Raw genomic sequence first — 25,352 nt, forward strand, 5'->3', positions numbered from 1 at the left:
CTGTTAAAATACATTTTTGAGACTGCTCTTTTCTATGAACGGTGATGCAGCTAGTGTGCCAATTTGTGCTGCATTGTTCATTAATATTCATGCAACTTTAACCCACACACCTCATTTAATTTCACTGAAAATTGTGTCGCCTTGACAACACTTATGCTTTTGTGTGTGTGTGTGTGTGTGTGTGTGTGTGTGTGTGTGTGTGTGTGTGTGTGTGTGTGTGTGTGTGTGTGTGTGTATATATATATATATATATATATATATATATATATATATATATATATATATATATATATATATATATATATATATATATATATATATATATATATATATATATATATATATATATATATATATATATATATATATATATATATATATATATATATATATATATATATATATATATATATATATGTATATGTATATGTATATGTATATGTATATGTATATATATATATATATATATATATATATATATATATATATATATATATATATATATATATATATATATATATATATATATATATATATATATATATATATATATATATATATATATATATATATATATATATATATATATACGCTGTCTTAACATGTTGCTCACGTGTGATTTAATATGCTCTTTACGGTGTAATGAAGATGAGGGAAAGTAAAAAATGTGATCTTGACGCCCCACTAGTGTTGAACAAATCACTGTCGCCCTTTTGCTCTCACAGCAAAGATGCCTGCAGATTTCATCTCAGGCCACGACATAAACTACAATATATTGTCAGATGACCTACAAGCAAAGCAAGGGGTTAATGCATGCTCACACTATATGGAATGACATGATACTTTTTATTGTATGATGAAAGGGCATGTATATATTATTACATTTTCTTGGTAAAATCTGATTGTAATCGCTAAAATTAATAATTGTCAATTTATTTGAAAATGGGGGTATTTTAAAACATGCAGGGTAGGCTGGTTGAAAAATTTATATTTTTTTAGGTATGAGTATTAGGGTGAATGGTTGTTCATTTTCTTGTGCCCTGTGATTGGCTGCCAATCAATTCAGGATGCCTGGTGCTCATTGTTGCTTGGAATAGGCTCCAGCAGAGTCAATAGAACATGACAAAGTAGCCACCTAAAAATACTGCAGTTGCATCTTTTGATCAAACTCAGTGATATTGGAATTCCATAGGGTTCTAGATATAAAAGGTGTGAACGATACCAGAAAGCCTCACAATGCTTAAGACACTTCAAAGTGACTACAATACTTTTTGACAGAGAATAAGTTGAATGCCATGAAAAAAAAAACGATTTTGTCATATCTACTGTATGGAAGACCATTTATGCACAAGGGTGCTAGATTGCTAGATGAGAATCCGTAATACAACCACTGCAACCGGTTTGCTGTATTCCGTTTTCAGATAACTAGTCCCCATAGTCCTGACATGTTTCTGCATGCGATTTCTCCTAATCTCTATCCTCTTGACACCCCCGAAGCATGATTAACTGTGTTCAAAGACAACATGGTAATCTTTCCATCAGGTTTCTATGTGCTTGAATTAAAGCAAACCAACGATGGCCTGGTTCACATGAATTTAGAAAAAAAACGTATTAAGAATAAAATATCTGAAAATTATTTACATGTAACTCCTTGTTATTTTGGGGGAATAGACCGTCTTTAACACAGTGAGTTTAAACCTGCATTTTGTGTGTGTCCCAATATACATTACTCCATCAAACACTTCAAAAAGTGCTAAAAATCATCAGCTTTCTTTAGCCCTTGCCCTGAGTTTGCAGGGTGAGCTACAGCCAACCCAGGATTCCTTAATGACATCCTGAATTGAACGCCAGTGAACCGCAGAAAACACTGAGTTGGGAGATGGGTGTTGAAAAATCTAGCAATTGAACCTGTAAATTATCCAGTTTCATTGAGTCTATTCTCATTGGGTTCAGGGATTAAATAGACTCAATCCCATCGGAAACGGGGACGAGAGCTTGCAAACAAATGGTGAAAAAATAGTTACACAAGTGTAAATTTCTGTAATCATCCATTTCTATAGTGTTCATACCATTAGGGTTGCAGGTGAGTGATTGCTTATTCTAGTTAACTTTCGAGGTGAGAAGCAGGGTACCATTAAGGACTGGTTGCCAGTCAATAATAGGGCATTAAAATCATAATTTTTATATCATCACTGCCAATTTTCTGCTGTCTTTACCAAACCTGGGCTACCTGTTGGTGCAGGTAGTAAATAAAAAACAACTATTAATTCTCACATTACTATCTATGGACAATTTAGTCGCAATTAACCTAAAGTGTGTTTTGGAAAGCAGAAAATACCTCGGATACCTGGAGAGTACCAGTGAAACCACAGGAGAAAACTATGGAGTGGATCCACGATGCTCGGAACTGTGAGAGAGGTGTGCTAAGTATTACCACTGTATTCAACGCACTAATTTCCAACTGGAAACATATCAAGACCATAATTTCTGTCTTTTTATTTTTTTGTTAAAGCATGCAACTCCCAGGGTGTCATCTCTGAGAAGAGCTCAAACTAATTGCCTTTTCAACAGCTTGCACATGCTTAATGTGTTAGTGAGCACTCCTATGTGTATTCTATGTTATTTGTGTGATTGTGTGGCGCAAAAAGATGGTGATTACTTGCTCAAATAAGCAAGCTTCGTTAGAATTTGGAGCTAAGAAAGTTTTGCCCAAGAGGCCTCCTTGTGACATAGGGTAGATTTATTTAACAGCCTGACATATGGCATACCTCTTCTTTTTCTTTTGGCTTGTTATATTAGGCGTCACGACTCAGCTTCATCCACTTCCAATCTTCTTCAGCTAATCTTTATTCCCCTCCATTCTAGCACATTCCTCCTTTTTCTCGCTGTGTTTGCTGCAGATAGCAATGTCATTAGTGTACACCATTCGCCATGGGCATTCCAGTCTAACCTCATGCCAGCCAATCCATCATTATTTAAAAAAGGAAGTAACTCAGAGCTGATCCTTGACGCCTTAAATTCCATGTCCTATACCACGGTTCCTTGCTGAGTAGCCCTATCTTTCTCGAGATGAAAAGACACAATATAGTTTCCTTTGACCTGTCCTGTAATGTCCCATCAATATCCCGAAGTGAAATCATGCATTTGTGGTAATCTTTCTGCCAATAAACCATACAGATGCTCACAAACACTCACTTGCCTTCCTGGGTCTAGATTCCTGTAGTTTTTTTTTCCATTACTTTGTGTATCCTTGTTCTTAAAAATAGACAGCCCTACACTTTGGTTATTTTTCTCAGGCATCTTCTATCTACTTGGGACGGTATGGAGATACCTTCACAAGTACAGTATGTCATCAGGACCAGTTGCGTTTCCATTTTGTATTCACATGAATACCTTATTAGTTTTTCCTTTAGTATTCATTGCTACTTCCTGGTCTACCATAATTGCCACTTAAGATCTTCCATCTCATTTTCTCCCTTTTTCACTCCTCAATTTATCACGACTGATGTGCGTTGACACATTCAATCCCAGTTGACCCTAAACTGCTAAACATCTTGATGAAAATTAACTACCTGAGTGACCAAACTGTAAAGATCTACTTCTATATCCTTCAAATAGGCATATAGTAATTAATCAAAAGCAATTTATTTTTATATTTATGTCATCTTGAAGCATCTCCCTTTACTTGGACTTCAGGCTGCCACCACTAGTGTCCTTCACTACTATTTCACTACTATAAAACAAAGCACACTTTTGCTCTCACCTGGACTTGGGTTGTTTAGGAATCTGGAAGTTCTGATGGTTCACCAAGAGCCTGTCTCGCTTGATAGGCACCAGTGGTGCAGTTGATATAGTTGGCCATCTGAGGTTATTGCCTCGATCTTTCTTATCTTGTCTCTAATCTTACTACCCTCTGTCAAAGGTTCTTTGGGTAAGACAGTGATTTCTATATGGCTCCGAGTGGGTATGGCAAAGGTCTATGAAAGGGATAAAATGAATGTCAACAGTGCTTTTGGCCCTTTAATGGTGTACAAGGTAAAAGCACTAAAATGAGTCTAGCTGTTTCAGGTTGAACAACATACTCTTGTCATCTTAATCGTCTTCAACTCCAAAAGGATTGCTTTTAGATACTATCATCATATGCTGCATAACAACTCTTCATATTTTTACATTAATTTATATCCTTCAGTTTTTTATTCAGAGTATGCACCAATCATGAGTCCCCCTTCTACCAGGGTTGTTCTAAACAATTTCCACTACTACTCCTTCCACAATTCTACTTTTTCTTCCAGCTCACATCTTACCTAAGGGGCATAACCATTCATTACATTAAACATAGTGTCACACTACTCAATTTCTTTTCCCATCTACATTAACATGAATCAGTTTCCTTCTCCTACCTTTCTCGCCTTACTGAATTTCCACACATTCTCCTGGCTGGACACACAATATTCTTATATAACGTCTTGCTAATTATCAGATCTCAAACTTTACCTGTCAAATCCAAAATCTCTGTTGGGGTGGCAGTATAATTAGGTGGATATATTTCATCCCTGGATAAAATTATCCAGAAATTTGCCAAATTCATGTAAATTAGGAATATGGAGAAAAATATTCATTCTTGTTCATTCTTGCTGTTTGAAAAGTTTTAATTGACCACTTTTTCTGGCATGCAAATAAAATGCCTGGAAGCTGTTTTTAATTTTGGGGGGGAATCACAATAACTCCTGAAATATGTTAATAGATGATTTAGTCATCTGGTGTGGCGCATCTTCAACTCAAATTAAGGACAGTTCCAGCAGGTACAAACTGATTGATGTGATAAACATGAACAGTCATCAGAAATACTTAAGAGAATATACTAGAAGTATTAAATATTCAAGGAGTGGAGAACAATGCGCTCTCCCATGCACGCATGTGCACATTCATGAAAGCACACAGAAAAGCGCACAAAGTCTTATCCCTTTGGACCTGCTGTGTACTATAATTTACTACACTGAAATATAGCAGATGTAATTAAGTGCATCTTAAGACCAGCAGACAAAAAATACCAACAATATATTTTTAATATATATTGACAATAAAAACTAAAAATTATTTCAAAAGTTTGGAACCCAACAACTTATCTCTAATGACTTTTAAAAACTTGCCAATTGCAAAATGCACCTAAACAATCATCATAAGATCATAAACATTCTGCTAATCTGCTAACCACAAAACCAATGTTACACCTGATAAAGGCCATTTGTAAATAAATGATGATTTACCATCTTCCTACATCAAAACGGTTGAATGAACACCATAAAGTCCAAGTGATTAAGTCAACTATTATAAAGCAGCATCTTTCATGAGATCACTAAATCTTATTCAGGTCACACAAGTGTATGTGTCAACTGGCAGATCAAACAAACCTTCCGCCCATACCCCCCTTTCGCTGCATCTAAGCCATCCATCATAGCTACACCCCTCCTCTTCTCTAATTAATTTGCCTACCTGCTTTGCTCTCACTCTATCTATCAACCCAGCTGGCCTGGTCAGGTCATTACCCATGGTGCTGATGGTTTTGTTTCTCTAATTAGCCCAATTACAGCTGTCAGTTATAACCTGCTCCCACCTCCTCCCCTTGCAGGACCTCGTCATCCTTAACACGGCACTGTGTGACCTTGGTCCTCGACTTCTAGCCCATGGTGGGATTTTTTAAACCTACTCTTCCATTCCTTTGTTTTTAATTCAAGCTATGATGTGTCGGTATCATCAATACATATGCTGGGTAAGGATGACAGGATAGTTAGTGGACGCTACAAGCCACAGATGTCAAAGATGATAACTGTATAGAAGAGGTCCTTAGTTTACAAGGTCATTTTTGAGAGTTTCAATGAAGCACAGTACCTTGTATTATCGCAAACAAAGGGCTGTTAATTTATCACTACGGTTACTGTGTCAATATATATTCAAAATATAACAGCTGCAGTTTAAAATATTCACTGTAAGTATGGTACAATGCAGGGAGGATACAATTTGTTTTTTTATGTACAATATTTAAGGCTCAAAATAAATAGAATCGTGTCGTAGCTTGCTGGTCAAACTTTACATTATGAGCATATTTACGCAGAATCAAAAAACTGCAAAGACTATAGATGGAAGCAATGCAATTAGTGCACCATGAACTGTAATCATCTTAACACAGACCCTGCTCTCAGCCAAAGACACCCACTATGAAGTCTCAAAGGAACCGAGACAAAGTAAAATTAATGTACCGCAAACCTGTGAGATAAATGTTAATGTACAGTATCCAAATAACATAACATTAGTCCTATGTACAGCCTGAGGCCTATTAATTATGACTCCCATTGAAATTGTGGCTTATTGCCAAAATGACAAGTAGAGGTGTCATTATGAAGTCAATGTGGTCCTTGCACTTTTCCTCAGTCAGTGTAAGCAATGTCATGTGTGGCCAGTGTGATGCATGGCACTCTGTTTTTTTAGGTGTTTTGTGAAAAGCTAGCAAAGATGTTTAAAAAGGACTTTAGACTGAAGTTGGTCAAGTACTCAATGTACTCTAACAGAGAGGCATGCAAGTCAAGTCAAATTAAATAAATGTTTTTTAGCTTCTCAGTGTCCATAATTTTTAGTTTGATCACTTTTAAAATTTCTAGTTCAGTAGTAGGAAAATATGTCTCATTCCTACTAGATTAAGCTTTCAAAGGCCCCTTGGGTCCACCTTCACATCAGATTGTATCTATTGATATCTTATTGGTAAACACAGTATTACGAAAACTATCATTTCAATATGTTGTCATAACCCTGAGTCACCATAGGAACCACACTGACCAAAGCCAAACATTCTTTGCCTCCACCAAAACCTCTGAACAAGATCCGTGTCATATGGTTGACCCTTTGAGTCAGTCATGAATTGTTAATTTAAAAAAATGTGACCTGAGATTGATCTAATGTCGAAAACACTGACTTGGGGAAAAAAGTAGAAGCAAATGTGACTGCCACATGAATAAACATTCCCACTATAAGATTGCATTACATCTTAGGTTTTTCCATCTCTCTGTGTATTTCTACCTCTGCTTTCAACCTCCCTCCCCCCTTCCCTCCATCTCCCTTGCAGGCATCTTCCTGCTTTAATGAAACAGATGTCCCTTCATTAATAAAGACCAGGTCTAGCAAAGTAATGAAGAAATAAGCAGGAAATCGCACACAAATGAGCTGGGCAGAGCTGAGAGAGATTACTTCTGACAAGAATGGTTTGTTTGTGGCACGACGAACCACAACACTTGGCAAGTTGTCTTAGGACATGCCAGTAGAGGGCAAAAAGGAGAAAGAGCTGAAATAATAACTGATATTGATGTAGAAGTTAAATATAGATAAACTGCAACTCACCTTGGGAGAAAGATTATTGTTTAAACATGCTTAGAATAAAGATCCAGACTTGAACGTCAATGTGAATTTTCTGAAATGCGTTGCAACGCAAGTATAGGATGTCTCTACTCAAAGGGAATTTTATGGAGCAAATTAGAATCATTTCTGCTTTGAAAGAACAGTGCCTTTTATAACTTTTCTCCTCCTTGTAAATCTTGCTACTGTTTTTTTTTCTGTCCTCAATAACAATGAAATCATCAGCTTTTCTCTGACAAACATTAGAATTTGCTGCGGGAGGAAATATTCCGTTTCAAAATGAAGTTGGTCTGTTAAAAGTAAAGATTTGGATCAATGACTGGGTGAATGTAACATGTAAAATGCATGTCTATTTTAAATCAAATGCTTTTATTGTCAACCAAAAGCTTTAAAATGTGAAAATAACACAGATAAGCCACAGTAAGCCAGGCTCCCAACAAACAATTCTATCATTTACTTTAGTATGTTTTTTTATTGTAATATCAAGTCCTGCACATGGCACAGGACCGAGAAAGCTTATTCTATGTTTAGGTGTTTTAAATTAGTGTACCAAACCACTGGGCCAAGGAATAGATCGATACCAGGCCGCCGGCTGTTTGTTGATAGACTGTCCAGAGTGAGTGGATAAAAGATATTATGCTGATATGAGTCCTCTTAAGTCCTGGGGAAAAAATATTTCCCAAACAGGCATAATTATTTACCAAAGCAAGGCTTTAGGTAATCCATCTGTTTTTTGCTTAATTTTGTGTAGCGAAGGATCATAAGATGAGACACAGGATGCCACATCCTCTTCCCCTGTTAAAGAGAGGGGGGTTCATTTAGAGATGTATATACCTTGAGTTAGGAGGCAAACTGATTCAACCCGTATGTCAAGACATCACTATATTTTATCTAGGGGTGCAGTGTCATATCTATAAAGTATACTATATTGTTATACAATATTCTGCAGGTACCTTATGTGTAAAAAACAAATATTATCGCCCAACTTTCTGCAAGAGCTATTTTGCAGAATTACTAAGAAGCCCAACATTGGTGAGATAAACTAGAAATCTCTCTCCAGTGTTTCCCGCTATGGAAGCACCTTTGCAGGCATAAAATGCACAAACAACACAAACATATGTACCCTTCACCAGCCACTCATGTGACTCATTGCTCAAAAACCCAAAGTCCCGTCTATACCTCTAATAGAGAGAAATCAATCATTGCACCAATTTTAATTTCTGGAACTGATTAAACTGATGTATCTTCACATGAACACAGCTAATCCATCAGCCAGTGAACCGGAAAACTGCGGCGACTGGAGTTGGCGAGAGGAACCTTAGAGAAGCAGAAAACTTTCAAGTTAATTTATGTGGCTTTTATGTCCCCCCTGATTCACTTATTTTGAAGGAGAGAACCCAATGCCTCCACTGCCGATTCATAATTTATATACCTGGCTTCTGTGTTGCTTTGCAATTCTTCCAAATAAAAGACTTTTATTGAATTTCACTAGTGAATCCAAAGCAATTACACTAACAATCTTGTGTGTTCCTCATTACATCAGCCGACCGACATTGTTTTTGCATCTAGACAGGCCAATTAAAAGCCAAATCAGACAGTTCCCAATGTCGGAAAACAACAAAATTATCTATTGCCGAATAGATCATTTTACAGTTAAATAACACAGTGGTTCAATTCAGTGAGTGGAAGAAATTTCCTTTTTTTTACTATAAACTCACATTTAAATATAAGTAGAGGCTCTGTAAACAGCATTAAAATCTGTAGTAAAAAAATGCGTATTCACGAGTAATGCAGAGTCCGATTCTAACATGGCAGAATAAGTCTGTTCTTTCCTCCGAACTAATCATTGTCCCTTTACCTCCATCAAACTGTTCGGCTACTGTTTGTCCTTGTTATGTTCCCAGATGAGCTCAAGCCTATTCCACCTAACTGTGGACTGGTTACCAGTCAATAACAGGATATATTTAAAAAAAAAAACCTCAGTCACATTCATGCCAATGAACAACTTAGAGCTGTGGTTTCAATCTCCCTTTCATCATAATCCGAGTTATGGTTTCCCCAAAGAAACCGCTATGACAATCAGATAACTGTATAATCGGCTTATCATACAGTTACGTATACACAAGAGCACATTTAGATATCACGATTGCAACAAATTGGAAACTAAGCTGAGGTAAGACATCCAACTGTGTTGGCAACATAGTGTAATGGACTTGCTGCTAAGCTAATGTCCTGCTGTCACAAAGATGGGCTCCCTATTGATATTGCTTTCACACAGTCAAGTACAAAATTAAACCTCCCTAAAAGTAAAATAATAATAATAATGTTGGGTTTGGATTAGGGGGTTAGGGTTAGGGTTAATAATAATAATGATAGTAAACATAAAGAAAGAAAAAAATAACCTGTATCTACAATAAATAGATATTCCTGTCAGGTAATGACACATTTTGGAGGAAATAAGAGTGACGGCACCAAAAGAAAGTAAAATATTCCTGTACTAAAGCTCCAAGAAGGCACTCCTTGGTTGGCTGGAGACATCTTTAAGCACCCCTATTCAGGCATAGCACTATGGCTTTGCATTTTCAGCACAAAAAAAAAAAAAAAAAAAAACACACTCTCTCTGGTGGCTGTAATGTCAGTGAAATAGATTACAAACCTAGACTTTGCTTACCCAGTGCAAAAGTGCTGCAATTAACACCCAGGTTGGTCAGTAACTGACAAATTGCTAGAGGTCCACAGGTAATACAAATTCTATCCGAGCAAGGCACAGTAAATCATATTTACCACAACATACCCTGGTTTAGAGTACATTTAATGCAAATGTGCACTAATGGCCACAAGGAAAGACTATGCAGGATTCAAGTAATATTTTTCACTAAGAAAAGGCAGCTATGTAGAGGCAAAAAAAAAAAGAAGCAGAGTTTTGCTGAGTATCTTCAAAGTCAGCACAAGTGAAAATGACAAGATGCCAGATGACATATCTGTTAGGAAAGATTCTTCCATTTATTAATCATTTTTTCTTGATATTTCTGGTTTCTCAAAACAAATTTAAAATGGGATGTATGTACCCTCAGCTGAATCATAAGGTTGAATCAAAGACTCAAACTATTATGCGAAGAATACTTTGACTCAACTTCTCTGCTCGAATGGATTTTCAGGTGACTAAAATGAAGAAACTGCAGCTACAATCAATCAACGTCATCTTTCTTTTGGCACCTTATTTTCTGAACGGGTCTGACTCCAACTTGATTGCCATGTTGTCGAGGTGAAGAAACAATGAAAGATGGATAATGGAATAGACAGACTTATATCAAGTTTCCCAGAATGACGGTAAATCAGACATTCTTGATTGGAATGAGTAATGAGAGAAACCATTGGAGAGACAGCAAACGGCACTTATAAAGCTTTGCTCTGATGACATCATTCCTTACCTATGAGGGTGGATTAGTCATTGCAGAGTGTATGTCCTCTTGTTGCACTACATTTAACTTATTACAATATTATTGGACCACTATGTAACAATATGTGATTTACAGAGGAACCTTCAAGGTTGAACGTGAGCTCTTCAAAACACAAAAGAAAATTGCTTGTCTTTGTGCAAATTAGTGTGTTTAGAAATTTAACAAATAGGGAGGATTGCATTTGGAATACAAAAGACCACCGCTGTTTGTAGGTATGGCCAACAGGAAAAAAAGATTGATGACTTTGAAAATATTTTCCTCCACACTGCAAAATTTCTGAGCGAGCCATGTAACAAAAAGCAGTTTCTGTTGCTATTCTGTTTATTTTTGTAAAACAGATATTACAAAACAATAAAAATATATATTTTTTTAAATGTTCCAGCAAGTTTTTTCTAATTTATAATGATGAGACTATTGCCTCAATATTGAGGCCTGTCGTTTTATTGAAATAAAAAAAACAACAACAAAAAGAATTCAACCTTAAAGGTTTCATTTCTAAAATTTAAATACTAAACAAAGTAAGTTGTGTGGTCCATTTGAGACACCATACCTTTTTATTTTCTTATTTCCTCCATCATACCATGCTGCTTACTGGCTCCAGACAAAGGTAGGAATATGGTGTGGTTGGGAAGAAACATAAAACACAGTGGTGAGATGGCACATGATGTGAGGGCAAAAAGGCAGTCACAAAGACAAGAAAATTAAAAGGATGAAGCCAAGATGACAAAGTCTAACATGGGGCACACACACAGTGATATACACAGATCTTTATTGCTTTTTAGTCAGATCATCAATGGTTCGATTATAGGACGTTAAAAATATATTGTTCAACAAAGAACACAAATCTTAAAGGGATGATGAAGAATGAGGATGTTGATGTGAATGTGAGTAACGAGCACAGTGCCAGTTGAATGAGTTAAAATTCCCTCAAACATGCTTTGTTGACTACAAAATGATTTATTAGCGGATTAAAATTCCAGCACACACACAGACAATCCATAAAAACGCAAACAAACAAGCGATAGTCATCAACAATGCCGTTAATGATCGGGATTGTTAGTATAAAATAGTCTCTAACTCAAAGAGTTATAACTTCATTCATTCATCTTCCATACCGCTCATCCTCGAAACAGTTGCGGGGATTGCTGGAGCCTAACCCAGCTGTCGTCGAGCGAAAGGCGGAGTACACCCTAGACTGGTGGCTAGTTAGTCGTGGGGCACACGGAGACAAACGACCATCTGCACTTCCAATCATACCGCCACCAGTGGGAATCGAGCCTGGCCGCATCAAAGTCAGGCGGGTGAACCTCTCTACACCACGAGGAGGCATGCTATCAATTCGATTTAAAAAATAAAATAAAAGGAGACCCTATTTCCAATACATTTTATCCATTGTCAAGGTTCACCAGAAAATGTTCCATCTTCCAAAATATCAAAACCCAAAGAAAGGTGGAGATGAAAGTCATTTGGAATTAGACTCCTACAAAGGCTATGTAATTACCAGAGGAGATATTTTTCCTTGCGGCTCAATTTGTTGGATGTGGCCACAGACAAACTTGCCCCCAGAGCAAAGAGACAACAGCGGTTTGTAGCAAAGCTAAATCCCCTGTATCATTATGTGGATAAGCAATTTTGTCATCAAGGACAAGTGAATTTCCCATTCAACTCCTTGTTAGAGAACAAATACTTAGAAACTAAATTCACCTGTAAAGACTGCAAAGCATTTTTCTATCCTCAAAGTTCACCAAAAAGCTAGTTATCTGCATTACTGTATGTAGTAGTTGCTTATATAATATTATTATGCAAAATAGCAGTGGGTATGTTCTGTATATAATCATGATACTAATTGCAATCTGATTGATGTCAATGGAGACACGTTGCTTTTTGCATGTGGATAGGAAGCTAAAACACACAAGAAACCTACAGTTTTAAAAATAGCTGTGTGCATGTGGTCACAGTCCTTGACTTGCCTCCGCTCACCTTCTGTCTTTTTAGCTCCCGCCCTTGTATACCCGTACCTCCCTAGAGTCCCCACCACCCCCTCCACACCTGACTCTGGTGTACACTGTCATTGTACAGATAATTATATATTAAAGTGTTCTTGTCGCTATCGTCACCGTCTGTCTGTCGGTGCCATCTGTGCCCAGTTAGGTGCCTGCCGCCCCCCCTTCCCATCTTGTGCCGGTCTGGCCAGGCCTGCCTAAGGGGGACATAGCAGTGAAGGGGGGCACAGATCGAAAGGCAACCAGACAAGAACAAACTTTTTCTCTAATTTAAACACACACCTATGGACACACACCTACGGTTACTCCCACACACACCTTCTGCTGACAGCCTCAGTGCTGCTCTATTCTGTACCCTCCCTGGGGCTAGTAGGGGTTTGCTTGAAAAAAAGAGACACACAGCAGTAGTAGTCACCACAGTCCCTTCTGCTTTGTTCTCCCCCGTCCTGTTCCCTTTATTTTCAACGTGGCCCTGGCCTTGATAAAGTTATTTAGAGGACAGAGGAATAAATGGTAAATGATTAGTACTAAGTTGTTTATATTAGCACCCTTTCACGTACACATTCTACTGGTGCCATGCCAGGCCCTGCGAAACCACTGGGAATGAATTAGGGTTCTGTGCCTTCCCCAAAAGCATTTTGAACGTGCACAGCACTAGCCTGGAATCAAACCACTTACCCTTCAGTCCCAGGACAACTCAAGATACCAACTGCACCACTAACACCCAGAAGTCCCTTCTATGCTACCTGTAAAACTAGCATTTATGTTGTTGTCCTTCTCTACAAACGACTGAATTTGAGGTGAAGTCGTGACTGGAATAAAAATTTAATATCAAAACCCCCAGTATTCTTGCTTTTCTGTACACGGCACCAAGGAGAATGGGGCATGGAGTGATTGTTTGCCCTTGTAGGTGGTATCAGAGGGCAAACTAAAATGTCTTTCAACAGTTTTTTTTTTCTTTTATAAATCACTTCCATGCCCTGTATATACGACATCAACACCTAGTGGGGGAAATGATGCCTGAATGCCAAGTGAACTTACACTTCTATAGCACCTTTCCACCTTCATGGCATTCAAAGTACTTTAATACTCTCTACGCATTATCATTCACTTACTGGTGATGCAGTATCATGCCGTTTATGACCCTGATGAACCATATTTAGACAAGTTCACCAGATTCCCCACAATCAAACCCACAACCTTGAGGTTGGTGAACGACTACGCCAACAGTAAGCCATACCGTATTTTTTTTACTTGTGTGAAAGCAAGTGACACTATCAATTTAATATTTTGCAGTTCTATTACATTTCTGTAGGAAACCAAGCACAATTAAGAAACAAGTATCAACCTTGCATTTCTTTAAATTAACTTGGGTTTTTTTAAATTGAATTGAATGCTTTTATTGTCATTATACAAGTATGATGAGATTTAAATATGTAAATATGTATAGTATGCACTCCTTGAGGTCACTTTTCATCCACCTTGCTGAATTGACTTCCAAAACTGCTTGCATTAACATCAGATCCTTCAACTTTCTAGAAAGATACCCTTTTTTATTAGCCAAGTATTAAAACAGATAAGCCTTTTCCTAAATGCCACTGGGTTGTGATACTGCAGCTGTAGAGGGCAGGAGGAGGACAAATATGGATGGAAAAAAGAGCCAAAGATGAAGAATTAAAAAGAAAAATCAGGAGGGAATGAAAGAAAAAAAACAAAAACAAAAAGCCTGTGGGAAGATTTCTCATCTATGCTGAATCTCGATAAGTACACAACACATATTCTCCATTCATTCTCAGCTCTTCCAAGTGCCATGCGTTCTATGGCCCCGATCGCTATCTTTTGGCTTCTTCACTTTTTTGACAGCTCATCTCTCTCATCTTATTCCATTTCCCTAAAGCAAATTTCTTCCATCGTTTCTTCTTTTCCTTACCACACATGTCACCATGGCTCCTGAACCCTTTCCATGCATTCTCTCTCTCTCTCTACTTCTTTCAAAGACCCTTTTTGCACTAAACAAGGTTCAAGCATGCGTTTCTGTTTTCTTGATGTTTTTCCATAAATTGAGGAATAAAAAAACTGTCTTTATACAAACAGTATCACTAAACTTTATCAATAGGTCCCCTTTCCTTTCGTGTAACAATGTAAAAATCCTGCAGAAAAGACTAAAAAGCGGCACCTGCTCCTTACCCACACACACACACAAAACTTGTCAACCTCCAAGAACAAGTACATGATTGACAGCCTCAATTTATTTTGACATTATATCTATGGTCTCAGTAAACCTTTAATCAAAAACTCTTGCTGACTTGAATGCAACATTGTAAGATAAGTAGAGCAGATGGGTGGCTGGCAGAGAGTAGAAAATCCTGGTGGCCTCTGTCAAGAAGCCATGAGGGCCAAGAAGTGTGGCTACTTCCCTTGAGAGACGCAAAGTGGCTCATTAGTCTGAATGGAACACGGTAGAACATGGAGACACTGTGTGTATGCTTGTCTGTTTGAGTGTCTCAGCCTTTAATTAGGAAACTCCACAAGTAGTGCTGTGGATAACAGTCAGATAAGTTGTCTGGCAGCGAGCCAGGGTAGAGATAACCTCAAATCAACCAACACATACACAGAGGAACCTGCATGCTAGTGTGTCACTGCAGCATGGTGTGCTTGTTTGGAGATGCTTGGTACCCCTGATGATGAAAAAAACACCTGTAGAAGAAGGGGCTAAATTCTCCTATTTCATAATGGTACCCTCCAAAGTTGTGCAATCAAGTGTTTGAGACATTATACTTGGAGATGATCACTAGTAGTCTTAAGAATGACTAAGCAAGCTCTTCACTGTTCAGAGGTTACATCACTTCAGGATTTCTCAGGGATGGTGTAGTCCTTTTGTCAATCTGATACAAAGTTATGTGTTCTGTTTGATCAGAAGACCTAGGCTATTTCCTGTCTGCCCATGTTTTTTTCATGACATTGCATGTTGGGACATTGGCAGTTAGGTCCATTAAGCTCTTGAAAAAATGTGAGCTACCAACCAGAGCTGAAGAAATTATTTTTAACTACTTGCTACTTGTTTTTAATCAAGTGCACTGAAAATAGCCATTGGTTGGCTGCCTCATTCAACCCCTGCAGTGCACAAATGACATTATGCAAAACACACATGCACACTTCTTATTGCAGGCGAGCTCCACCTGGGTATGAAAATCTTTCATCTCTTACTGACTGCCACTGGGCACATTTCATTGTAAACTCACACTCTTTCTTCTCCACCTGCTACCCATTTCTACACAATTACACACCCACACTAAGTCAATATAAATGCACCACACACAGACTAACTACTAAGTGCCCCGCTTGGCAAATGTAGTCAGAATATTTACAAGACGTGTAAACCGCAAATGCATTTACACATTACCGTTCACAAACACCATTGTAGCACTGGCGGCCGCTGTAAGGCCATTACAGTGCCTTGCAAAAGCATCGTGTACTTACGCACCCATTAACGATGTTGGAGAAAACTGTTCATGAGTACGTAATATGCAGATAAAGCATTCCTGTCATTCCAGACCTCTAAAGACACACATTCTTCAGGAAACGACATACAAAACGTAGCGACTGAGAGCTACTTCATTTAAAAATAAATAAATAAATAAAAACAGGAGGTTGACTTTGAAAGTAGTCCAATTCTAAGAAGTCTATTCCCATGAAGTGAACTATTTAATCCTGTTTCAAACTGCTGGCATTATAGTGTGAATACAAGAATACTAGGTAGTCTATTTCACACACACATACAAACACTTTCAATCTTACAACTGGAAAGATGCACATAATTTATGGAGTTTTATGGCTTAACGGTCTTAATGGTATGTTTTGCAGTCTGCAAATACATCATTCATTCAGTTTTTTCCCCCGAACCAACGTTGCTTTGTTCCAGGAAACCATTTTGAGAAGCTGCAACACTAACAGGTACTCATTGCATTTTGGCATAATACTAAAACTCGTCTATTTGACAATTCGATCCAACTCCTTCACTACTCCATGTGTGCAAGTGTGATATTATGCTACATATTTCATGTAATTTGAAATAAATGAAGAAAATAACTGTCAAGATGTATAATATAGTCACTTAAGGCTTTGTTCCATCTTGTTTAGGACACAAGAGACTTAAATTCGTTAACGCAATTAGCCCAGAAACAGGTCCACAACAGACTCGTAATTTCAAACAACAACATTAGCATCATTCCTTGAAAAGTTTAATGAGCAAGAAGAATCACTGACGCACATGCACACAAAGGTGACAAAGAGGGATTTCGTGCTGAAAACTAAAAATAATACATCAGACATATTTCTTTTCAAATTGCTGAGGTATCTTTTCCTATTGTGACAAAATAAGTAATGTTCTAATGGCTCTCATAGGCTTCATTGGGACACACATACTGTACAAGCACACATGCGGGTGTGATACACACGAAAGCAAGCAATCACAAACAAGTTGATTAGACTTTATGGTCAACGTTTAATGTGTCCTTGTGACGAGCGAGCAAGTGTGGTTGTGTATGTGTGTGCACACCTGTAAGTGTGAAGTGTAATCAGAGTGAAGGGTGCAGGGGTGGGAATTCTGACAGGTCGACGGGTCAGAGTAGTCAAGCAAAGCCTGAGTGAGGTAAGGGATCAGAGGAAGATGACGGATGGGGTTCCTGGTTGTACTAAAATGGGAACTCACACTTGACATGAAATTAATTTTGACAAAACTCTCATTTGGTTTGCACTTCTTTCTTATTCGCTCTGAAAGAATTTAAAACCCTAGATGGTCAGTTTTACCATGTTTTTTCATAAGCTTCTTTAACAAAGCCTTTTAGTTCGAAAAATCCATTTTGGCTAATGCTTCATAATGTTTCTACAATCCTACAAGTACGTAGGTGGAATGGGGTTATGGTTCATTTGCTGTTTTTCCATTACTCTGAGCTCAAATAGGAAAGATCGGTATATTTGTGTCGTGGTAAACAATAAATGACTATTCTAAATTGAAGGAATTCTAGTGGGAAGTGCTTATTTCCTCAAGAGGGAAATATGAACAACAAATAGGTTTATTGAAAAATAGCAATGAATTTGCTATTGAATTTCTCTTTCGCCACTGGCTGGGTTAGATCCTTTGATGCAAATGTTCTGGACAGTGGATTTTTACATCTGGCACCCATTACAAAGAGCTTTTTACATCCAATCACTTTCATCTTATTTCAGATTACTGTTCTATTTGTTTTTTAATCCATCATTCATTTTAAAGGTTACAACGGCCACTATTTGAACTTTTTTTCAAGTTTTCTAGCATGCACACAAGGTTCCATGTAACACTAAGCTCATTGATGGTTCATTTAGCTTACAACACTGCAGTGAATCTGTCCAGATTTCAATAGCTAGTAAAGTAGTTTGATTAATATATGGCAAATAAACATAGTACTACAATATGCACCTTTCAGGGTTATTCTCGGACTACTTAGTCACAACTGGGTGAAAGTCGCAGGCCAACCAAACAATGAACAACCATTAAATTATGGCTATCATATTGACTTCCACTTTCTACCAGAAGGGATGCAATCACTTCACGGTCAGAATCTCACAGGGTTAAGGTACTATAGGAACGGTGGGCACTGGGCAGCATTCCCGCCGACATAACAAGACAGGTGGCATTCCTCACTTGAAGGGTCTTTTTTTACTGAGTCTTGATTCATACATGCAAATATGTCTTTTGTTTGTCAGCAGTTAAAGCAGACTAACCAAAGCATATGTAAAATATACTCTCTTTTAAAAGAGTTTTTCAGTGTTAATTGGTGAAAAATTGTAAATGAGGATACCACAAATTTAATCATGGTATGCTTAACTATCAGATGCTGAATAGGAAACTGTTTAAAAGGTTTCATCTAAAAAAAATCTAAAAAATTAAAGGAAGGCAAAAAATTACTCAATGTGCACTATGCAGTCAGCAAGACCCAGTACAAAGACCCCCAGTGTTGCTTTTGTTTTTATAGATCGCATCGACTACACAGGGCCACTACAATACAATCACGTCCACTCGGGTGATATCAGAATAGACACTCACTCAGTTGTCTCCTTGAGGACAACGTGGCGCTCCCATGCGCCTTGATGCCCTAGAAACAGAAATTATGTTGACACAAAAAGCAACCAATGTTGAAAAAGAGAAGGAGAGAGAGAGAGAAAGAAGGTGGGCACAGAGACAAAAGGGATTGTTGTTAGTAGGCAACACTTAAGAGTATTACACAGCAAGCACAAATGAACCTCAGTGTTCATTCATCAGTGGAAGACTGATTAAGGTACACATTTACTCATTATGTGAGTCACAGAAGTATCTTTTCAAACTACAACAATATACAGCAACCTTTTCACTTTTCCACATTGTAAAATCTTGACCACTGGCTAGAGGACAGTGGACAGAGCTGGATTACATACAGGGTTTAAATATTCTACAGGTAATGAGTTGGTGGAGAGTTGAGTTCGATTCCTGAAATTGAAACATGGACAAGCAATGACCCACATAATGCAAGATCATCTTTCCTACTGCGCATGGAACTGAAAGACCGTTTGCATGTCTCACTTGATGCTGCTGTTTTTGTAAGCAACAGTGTTACAAGTAGTAAATAAATAAATGAATAAAAAGTTTAAAAAGAAAACAATAAGAACGAAACATGGAATGATTCTTGTATTTGTCCTTATCTCTCAGGCCACTACAACAAAGTGTAGCAAAAGGTTATTCTAGATAGACTTTGCCAAAAGAAAGGCACTGAACTTTAATTTGTCCCCAGTGGGTTGGCAGCCCCTTGCAAAACAGAAGCACCATTTGTGTATGAATGTGTAGGTGAATGGTTGCTAATGTAAAGCACTTTTAGTATGCTAAAAACGCGTAGATAAATGTGCTACTTAAGTACTCTCCATTTATCATTTATATTTTGGACCAATACCAGTGTGACATCCTCCAAATCGAGGCAAAAGGGTTTACAATATGCAGTGAGGGTTATAGTGAGAATATAAAAAAAATGTAGCAAGTTATTGAGGCAAAAGGAAAACACTTAAAGTTTACAGCAACATTGCAGGCGGACATATAGCAAAGTCTTTTAAGTGATTTATTTTGGCGCAATACCGGGGCAACAATCTCCAGATTGAGGCAAAAAGTTTTACAATACTCAGCAGACTATTATATTGAAAATAAATATTCGTTTTCAATTGGAACAAACTATTGGGGCAAAGCTTAAAGGTTCGGGCAGGATGTATCTGTGTGATCATTTGCTGATGCTAAATTTTGACAAGAACATCAAAATGTCACAGCAGAAATCAAGACTCATTGGACCAAGAAACATTTTTCCAATCTTAAATTGTCCAAATAGTAGTGAGTCTGTGTGAATGGTAGCCTCAGCTTCCTGTTCTTTGATGACAGGAATGGCACCTGGGGGCAGTTGTTCAGATGTACTGAAATGGATGGTGAACGTACCTTCTTGACAAAGAACTTTTATTACAAAAACGCAGTTTAGAAAAGTAGTTTTTTTGTTTTGTTTTTTTAGCAAATACTTGTGAACAAGTTCGGAATGGGTGATTTCTTCAATAGTGAACCAGGAGATGTTATTATACACAAACCAACAGGGAGTCAAGAAAACAAATGTCAATAACAAATGTTCCATCACCTGTTGTGAGTTTTAAAAAAGTCTGAAAGTTGTCAACCTAGAAACCAAGTCAAGGAGATTAGAGATGTGAGATAAAAGCTGAGGGCAGAATGACTCATCTTTACTGGCCTCCCCAACCTCCAATCCAGAATGACCGACAGGCGCCAAGGGAATTAATGAAAAGTATTGATGTTACTTGGTTTACTACGTGTCGGCAGCCATGAGAAATTAACAAGTTGACTAGGGACTTTGGTGACGCGCAAGCCGAGATGTGGCGTAAATTTGTTGGTTGGAAAAAATGAGAAGAAAAATGCACCTGCAGTCGTAACTACCCCTCTCAAGTGCTTGGACACAGAGGGGTAGTTCTACAAAGAGCAGATGGAAAGTGAACTTCAACAGTAAAACTTCACTGTGACATAAAAGCTCAATTAAACACCTTACTCCCAAACATGCAATTCTTATGTGGGTCTAATTGGAGGTCCCATTATAAAAGGACTTTCATGGCATCATGTAAACTGCCATGTTCTTTTTATGTCACCATATAAACGTGAGTGGTTTTATTAGGCAAGTCTGCAGTATCACAATACTTCAATTAAAATGCAAGGTTGTGAAAAGTTATTAGCGTCATCTAATTGCAGATCTTGCAATTTGTGTGCTGTTTATGATTGGGAGGGGAGGTAGTGATTTCTGGTATCCTCATTTTAATAGTCACAACGATGAGTTGATCTAATATAATTATTTTACCCAGCACATTTTGAGGGAATTCACCGTATTTACCCGCATACAAGCCGCTTTTGTCGGACAAAAAATGATGACTGAATCGAGGGTATGGCTTATATGCGCATAAAAACATGACATGCACGAAACTGCAAGGTTTTCATTCTAGCCCTAAAAAGGCATAAATATTAGCATCATTTTGAATATGCATTCTGTTCATTAAAAGCTATTTTTTTTCTTTTAGGTCATACACCCGGCTACTTTGGTGAAACTAGACTGGTGAAAGAAGTGAAGAAACATTTTTCTTTTTGATAGGTATATTTTCCGAGTTATATATCAAAATGACTTAAGATGGCTGGCAATAGATGAAGTTTTCTAAATGATTGGCAATAGATGAAGTTTGAAAGAACATGTGAACTAGTTTAAGCAAACTGAAGTTGTGATAGAAAGTGATAAGCAGTGCTGGATGAGAAAGAGAATGGTAAAGAGGTGAAAAAGAATCCACAAAGACAGGAAAGTAGTCTAGGTAGATGATGAAATAAGTTCAATGAAGTGAGTTGAAACATTATGCAGAAGTCAAAAGTGGAAAGTGAGAAAGACAGGAGAGCGAGGCTTGAGCAAATTGACAAAATGTGAAAAAGATGACAAATTAAAAATGATGATATTAGCATGATTATAAAACTTTAAGGTGGATGAAGGGACACGACATCAAAAAAAGGGGGAGGTACAAAAATTATATATAGAGTACTGCACATTTCTGGGTCTGTCTTATTGCTACACCATTACTCACTGAGGACGTTAGCACAAAATGTTCCCGTTTACAGGAATAGGAGACCTACATAGTTCCAATCAGAGCTCAGACTGGCCCTTCTCCTGCTGCTTAAAATTGGCACTGGGTGCTGATCACGTACGTTGATATGATGCGTGTCACCACATGTGATAATACAGATTTACCTCCTTTGGGAGGGCTATATTACATATTCTGTGCTAACACAAGATTTAAGCCATTTATTTACAAAATAGAGAGCAATATGAGTACAAATGAAATGCTGTCACGTTTCCATTTCAAAATTTTGTCATGCAGACAAGTGTGTCACAGTCATGTTTTCGTGCAGATGCCCTACTCGTTTGCACTATGTTGTCGCCAATGTGAAGGCATGAAAAGTTCACATTCTTGGCAATACTGATTTTAGCTGGCCAGTTTATACAAGCAGTACTAAAGCAGCTACTGAGACTACTTCTGTAGATGGAAAATGGCCACCTTGTCCTCCCATCCAGTGTTCGTGCCCTTTAAAATGGACAGTAGCATGGAACAGAGACTGAAAAAGGCCACCTGGCATTTTAAAAAGGGATTCTAACACTAATCTATAATGCATACAGTTAGCATATGTTTGTATACACTTTATACAACAATGGCATGGATCAATGGCAAAAAATTCCAGCTTTTACTCAAAAAGTAAAGGAGTTTTCTGATAGCCCCTCAAAGTGTGCAAAATTGAGAAGCTGATTTTCTCTCACCACACCCCATTCCATGCGGGATTGTTTCCTCTTAATAGGCAAATAAAGAGAAAATGACTTTATATATTAAATCCCAGGGCTGAAAATTGGCTGGTTCACTTCAACGAGCCTTTTCTGTGTGGATCGATGATTTGGAATAGAGGACCTTCTGGTTCATAGATTGTGGTGATCATAACGATGACCTGAATGAGTGATTTATCAAAAATGGTACACGGACAGTTTTTAAAAACACAAGGCGATGCTTTATTAGCCTTAATATTTATACAAAGCTGAGGGATGTCAGGACTTAAGTGGATTATGTAAATAATCCTTTCAAATGATGGCAGGAAGGGTTTCGTTGGCTTTGAAACAAGGCACTGGTACCAAAGTAAGGCTGTAGCAATTTAGAGAAAATAACGTGAATGAATGAGAAAGGCAACAAGAGAGAAGTAACCATCAGCCTTTGATTCCCTCATAAAAGCCTTCTGATAACAATGCCCATGAAATTAGCTTGCTGAAATAAAGCCATTCCAATCTATTCTATCCCCTCTAAAAACTTTCAAACCACTTCCATACCTCTAAGCTCATAAGATTCTCTGCAGGGCGTAGAATACTTGCTTTTTCTCAGGCCACAATTTCCCTCTCTTTCTTGCTCACTTCGTTTTAGCCTTTTTTTAAAGTGCACAGTTGAAAAAAGGGAGGAGGGATGGTCATACTTTTCAATTTGTGCTTGGCTCTGTAGCAATATTACAGCTTGTCACCTTTGGGTGCTCTTGTCTGAAACAGCATCCTGATGTACAACTCTAAGTGGACAATATAGGGTACACAACTTTAGTTATTATAAAGTCTCAACTATTCTGATGATAGTCACATTGACTGGTCGTTGATGATGTCCTAGTTTTACAGCTTCTGAGCGTAACTCTCCAACCAAAAGCCCCTTTTAATATTCTCTGAACCATGGATGATTAGCTCTGGCCAACAGTGAATTCCTCATTTGTGTGCCTTTGACCCTCGATTATCAAAGAGTTGTTTGTTGAGTTTTTCTGAGAGTAAGTAACATGATTTTAAGTTAGTAAATTGTGTGCTTACGTGCATGTGTACAATGTTTACTCAGCCTCAACTAATTATTTCGAAAGTAGATGTACTCTGGCTTCTTCCCAAATCCTAAAGCATGAATGTTGGCGATACAATTAAGAGTAGAGGCTTTTTTAATAAAATGTTAGTCATAGGCAGCCAGGTAAAGGGTATAAACCACCTCTCAACCAGTCAGCTCCATTAACTAGGTGGAGCAAATCGTAGTGGGATTCTTGACCTCTGCAAGAAGAGGCTGAAGTAGCAAAAATAGCTGCCCCATTTGTAGACACACTTTGCTTCAAGCCAAGAGTGCAATGGGGTAGCTAACCTACATTGCTGCATTATCTTCCTACACACTCTTGCAAGTATGTTCACGAGGATGAGGTGTATGTGGGTGGGGGTGTCTGAAATCAGGCCGCAAATGCTGCAAGCCACTGCTGAGAACAGTCACCTGCGCTTACTTGCCGACCTAGCTAGCAGGCAGCCAGCTGCTCGTTTTATTAAGGGTCTATCAACTCAAGAGGGGAGGGGCTAAGCATATGCGAGCCTCCATAAATACACTAGAATTTGGCCTTAAAAAATAAACTAAAAAAAACATGCTTCATGGTCAAGTGTGGTAATGATTTTAAGAAATAAAATCTGAGTTTATACAAATAGTACATTTTTGGGAACCATGTATGGAAGGCTGACAAGGTTTAATTAATTGCATGGATGACATCTTAATTTGGTGTGATTTTGCAAAGGGCTTAAAATTGCATTTGTAAGAAAAATCAAGCCACTAAAAAATGGTTTCTTAAAAGATTATGAAAGGATGCCTTTATAATTGTCTCAACCTCTGACAGTCTAATGATTATCTTATACCTGCTGAGAAAATTCAACTGCCACTTAGAAACACATAAAAAAAATGTCTATGCCTCAAAGATTGAATACCGCCACGACAGGAAGTCTTTCTCCAGGCAGTGCTGAAATGTATTCAATCAAATAGTGTCCATTAATGAAAATAATTAAAAATTCTGCCGCAGAGTTGCAAAATAAACTGAATAATTTATGAATTTCATAATCTTTACTTACCAGAAGAACAGAGGACATAACTTCCCCCATTGTGAATATGTTTGAATTTGTCAAAATATGTGACATTTTTAGTAATTTCCCCAGAACAAAAAGTATCTGAATTATTTTAACAATGTTGTTACGCTGTTGCTAATCGATAAGAATAGGCATGCAGAAGAGTCTATTTAAAAATAAAAAAATAAATGATTAAAGTGTTGCTAGAGGTAGTGTCTGCGCTACAACTCCGACGTGACGCTCCTAATGGTGCGTTCCGACTCAGCTCTCTCACCAGCGGTTTCAATATTTTAGCTCACAGGTTATCAGAGAGCCATATGCATCCAAAGAGCCACATGTGGGTCCCGAGCAATAGTTTCCTTATTCCTGCCCTATGGCCTCACAATTTGGCTTATGTGAAATAATCTATCCATCCAACTTTGAAAATCTACAACTTGGTGGATAATGTAAGCTAAGTGCGTTTAAAATTCCCT

The 25,352-nt window shown here is 37.8% G+C and overlaps 1 protein-coding gene across 5 annotated transcripts in view; it reads right to left on the bottom strand.

The window, feature by feature from the left end:
* The window catches only part of LOC144195687 (serine-rich coiled-coil domain-containing protein 1-like), an 82,067-nt gene that overhangs the window by 13,021 nt on the left and 43,694 nt on the right, over positions 1-25,352 (bottom strand). Inside the window, exons 11-12 of one of the 5 annotated variants that reach the window (XM_077715494.1) lie at positions 18,954-19,002; positions 11,416-11,456 (exon numbers count right to left, since the gene is read on the bottom strand). The exons of 3 other annotated variants lie outside the window; for them this stretch is intronic. In XM_077715494.1, the coding sequence (XP_077571620.1) occupies positions 11,440-11,456; positions 18,954-19,002 (66 nt within the window). In that variant the 3' untranslated portion in view covers positions 11,416-11,439. The remainder of the gene's footprint in view (positions 1-11,415; positions 11,457-18,953; positions 19,003-25,352) is intronic. One more of the 5 variants, XM_077715493.1, reaches the window with a different exon arrangement.

Source organism: Stigmatopora nigra, chromosome 4 (assembly GCF_051989575.1).
Source record: "Stigmatopora nigra isolate UIUO_SnigA chromosome 4, RoL_Snig_1.1, whole genome shotgun sequence".
Taxonomy (NCBI): Eukaryota; Metazoa; Chordata; class Actinopteri; order Syngnathiformes; family Syngnathidae; genus Stigmatopora; species Stigmatopora nigra.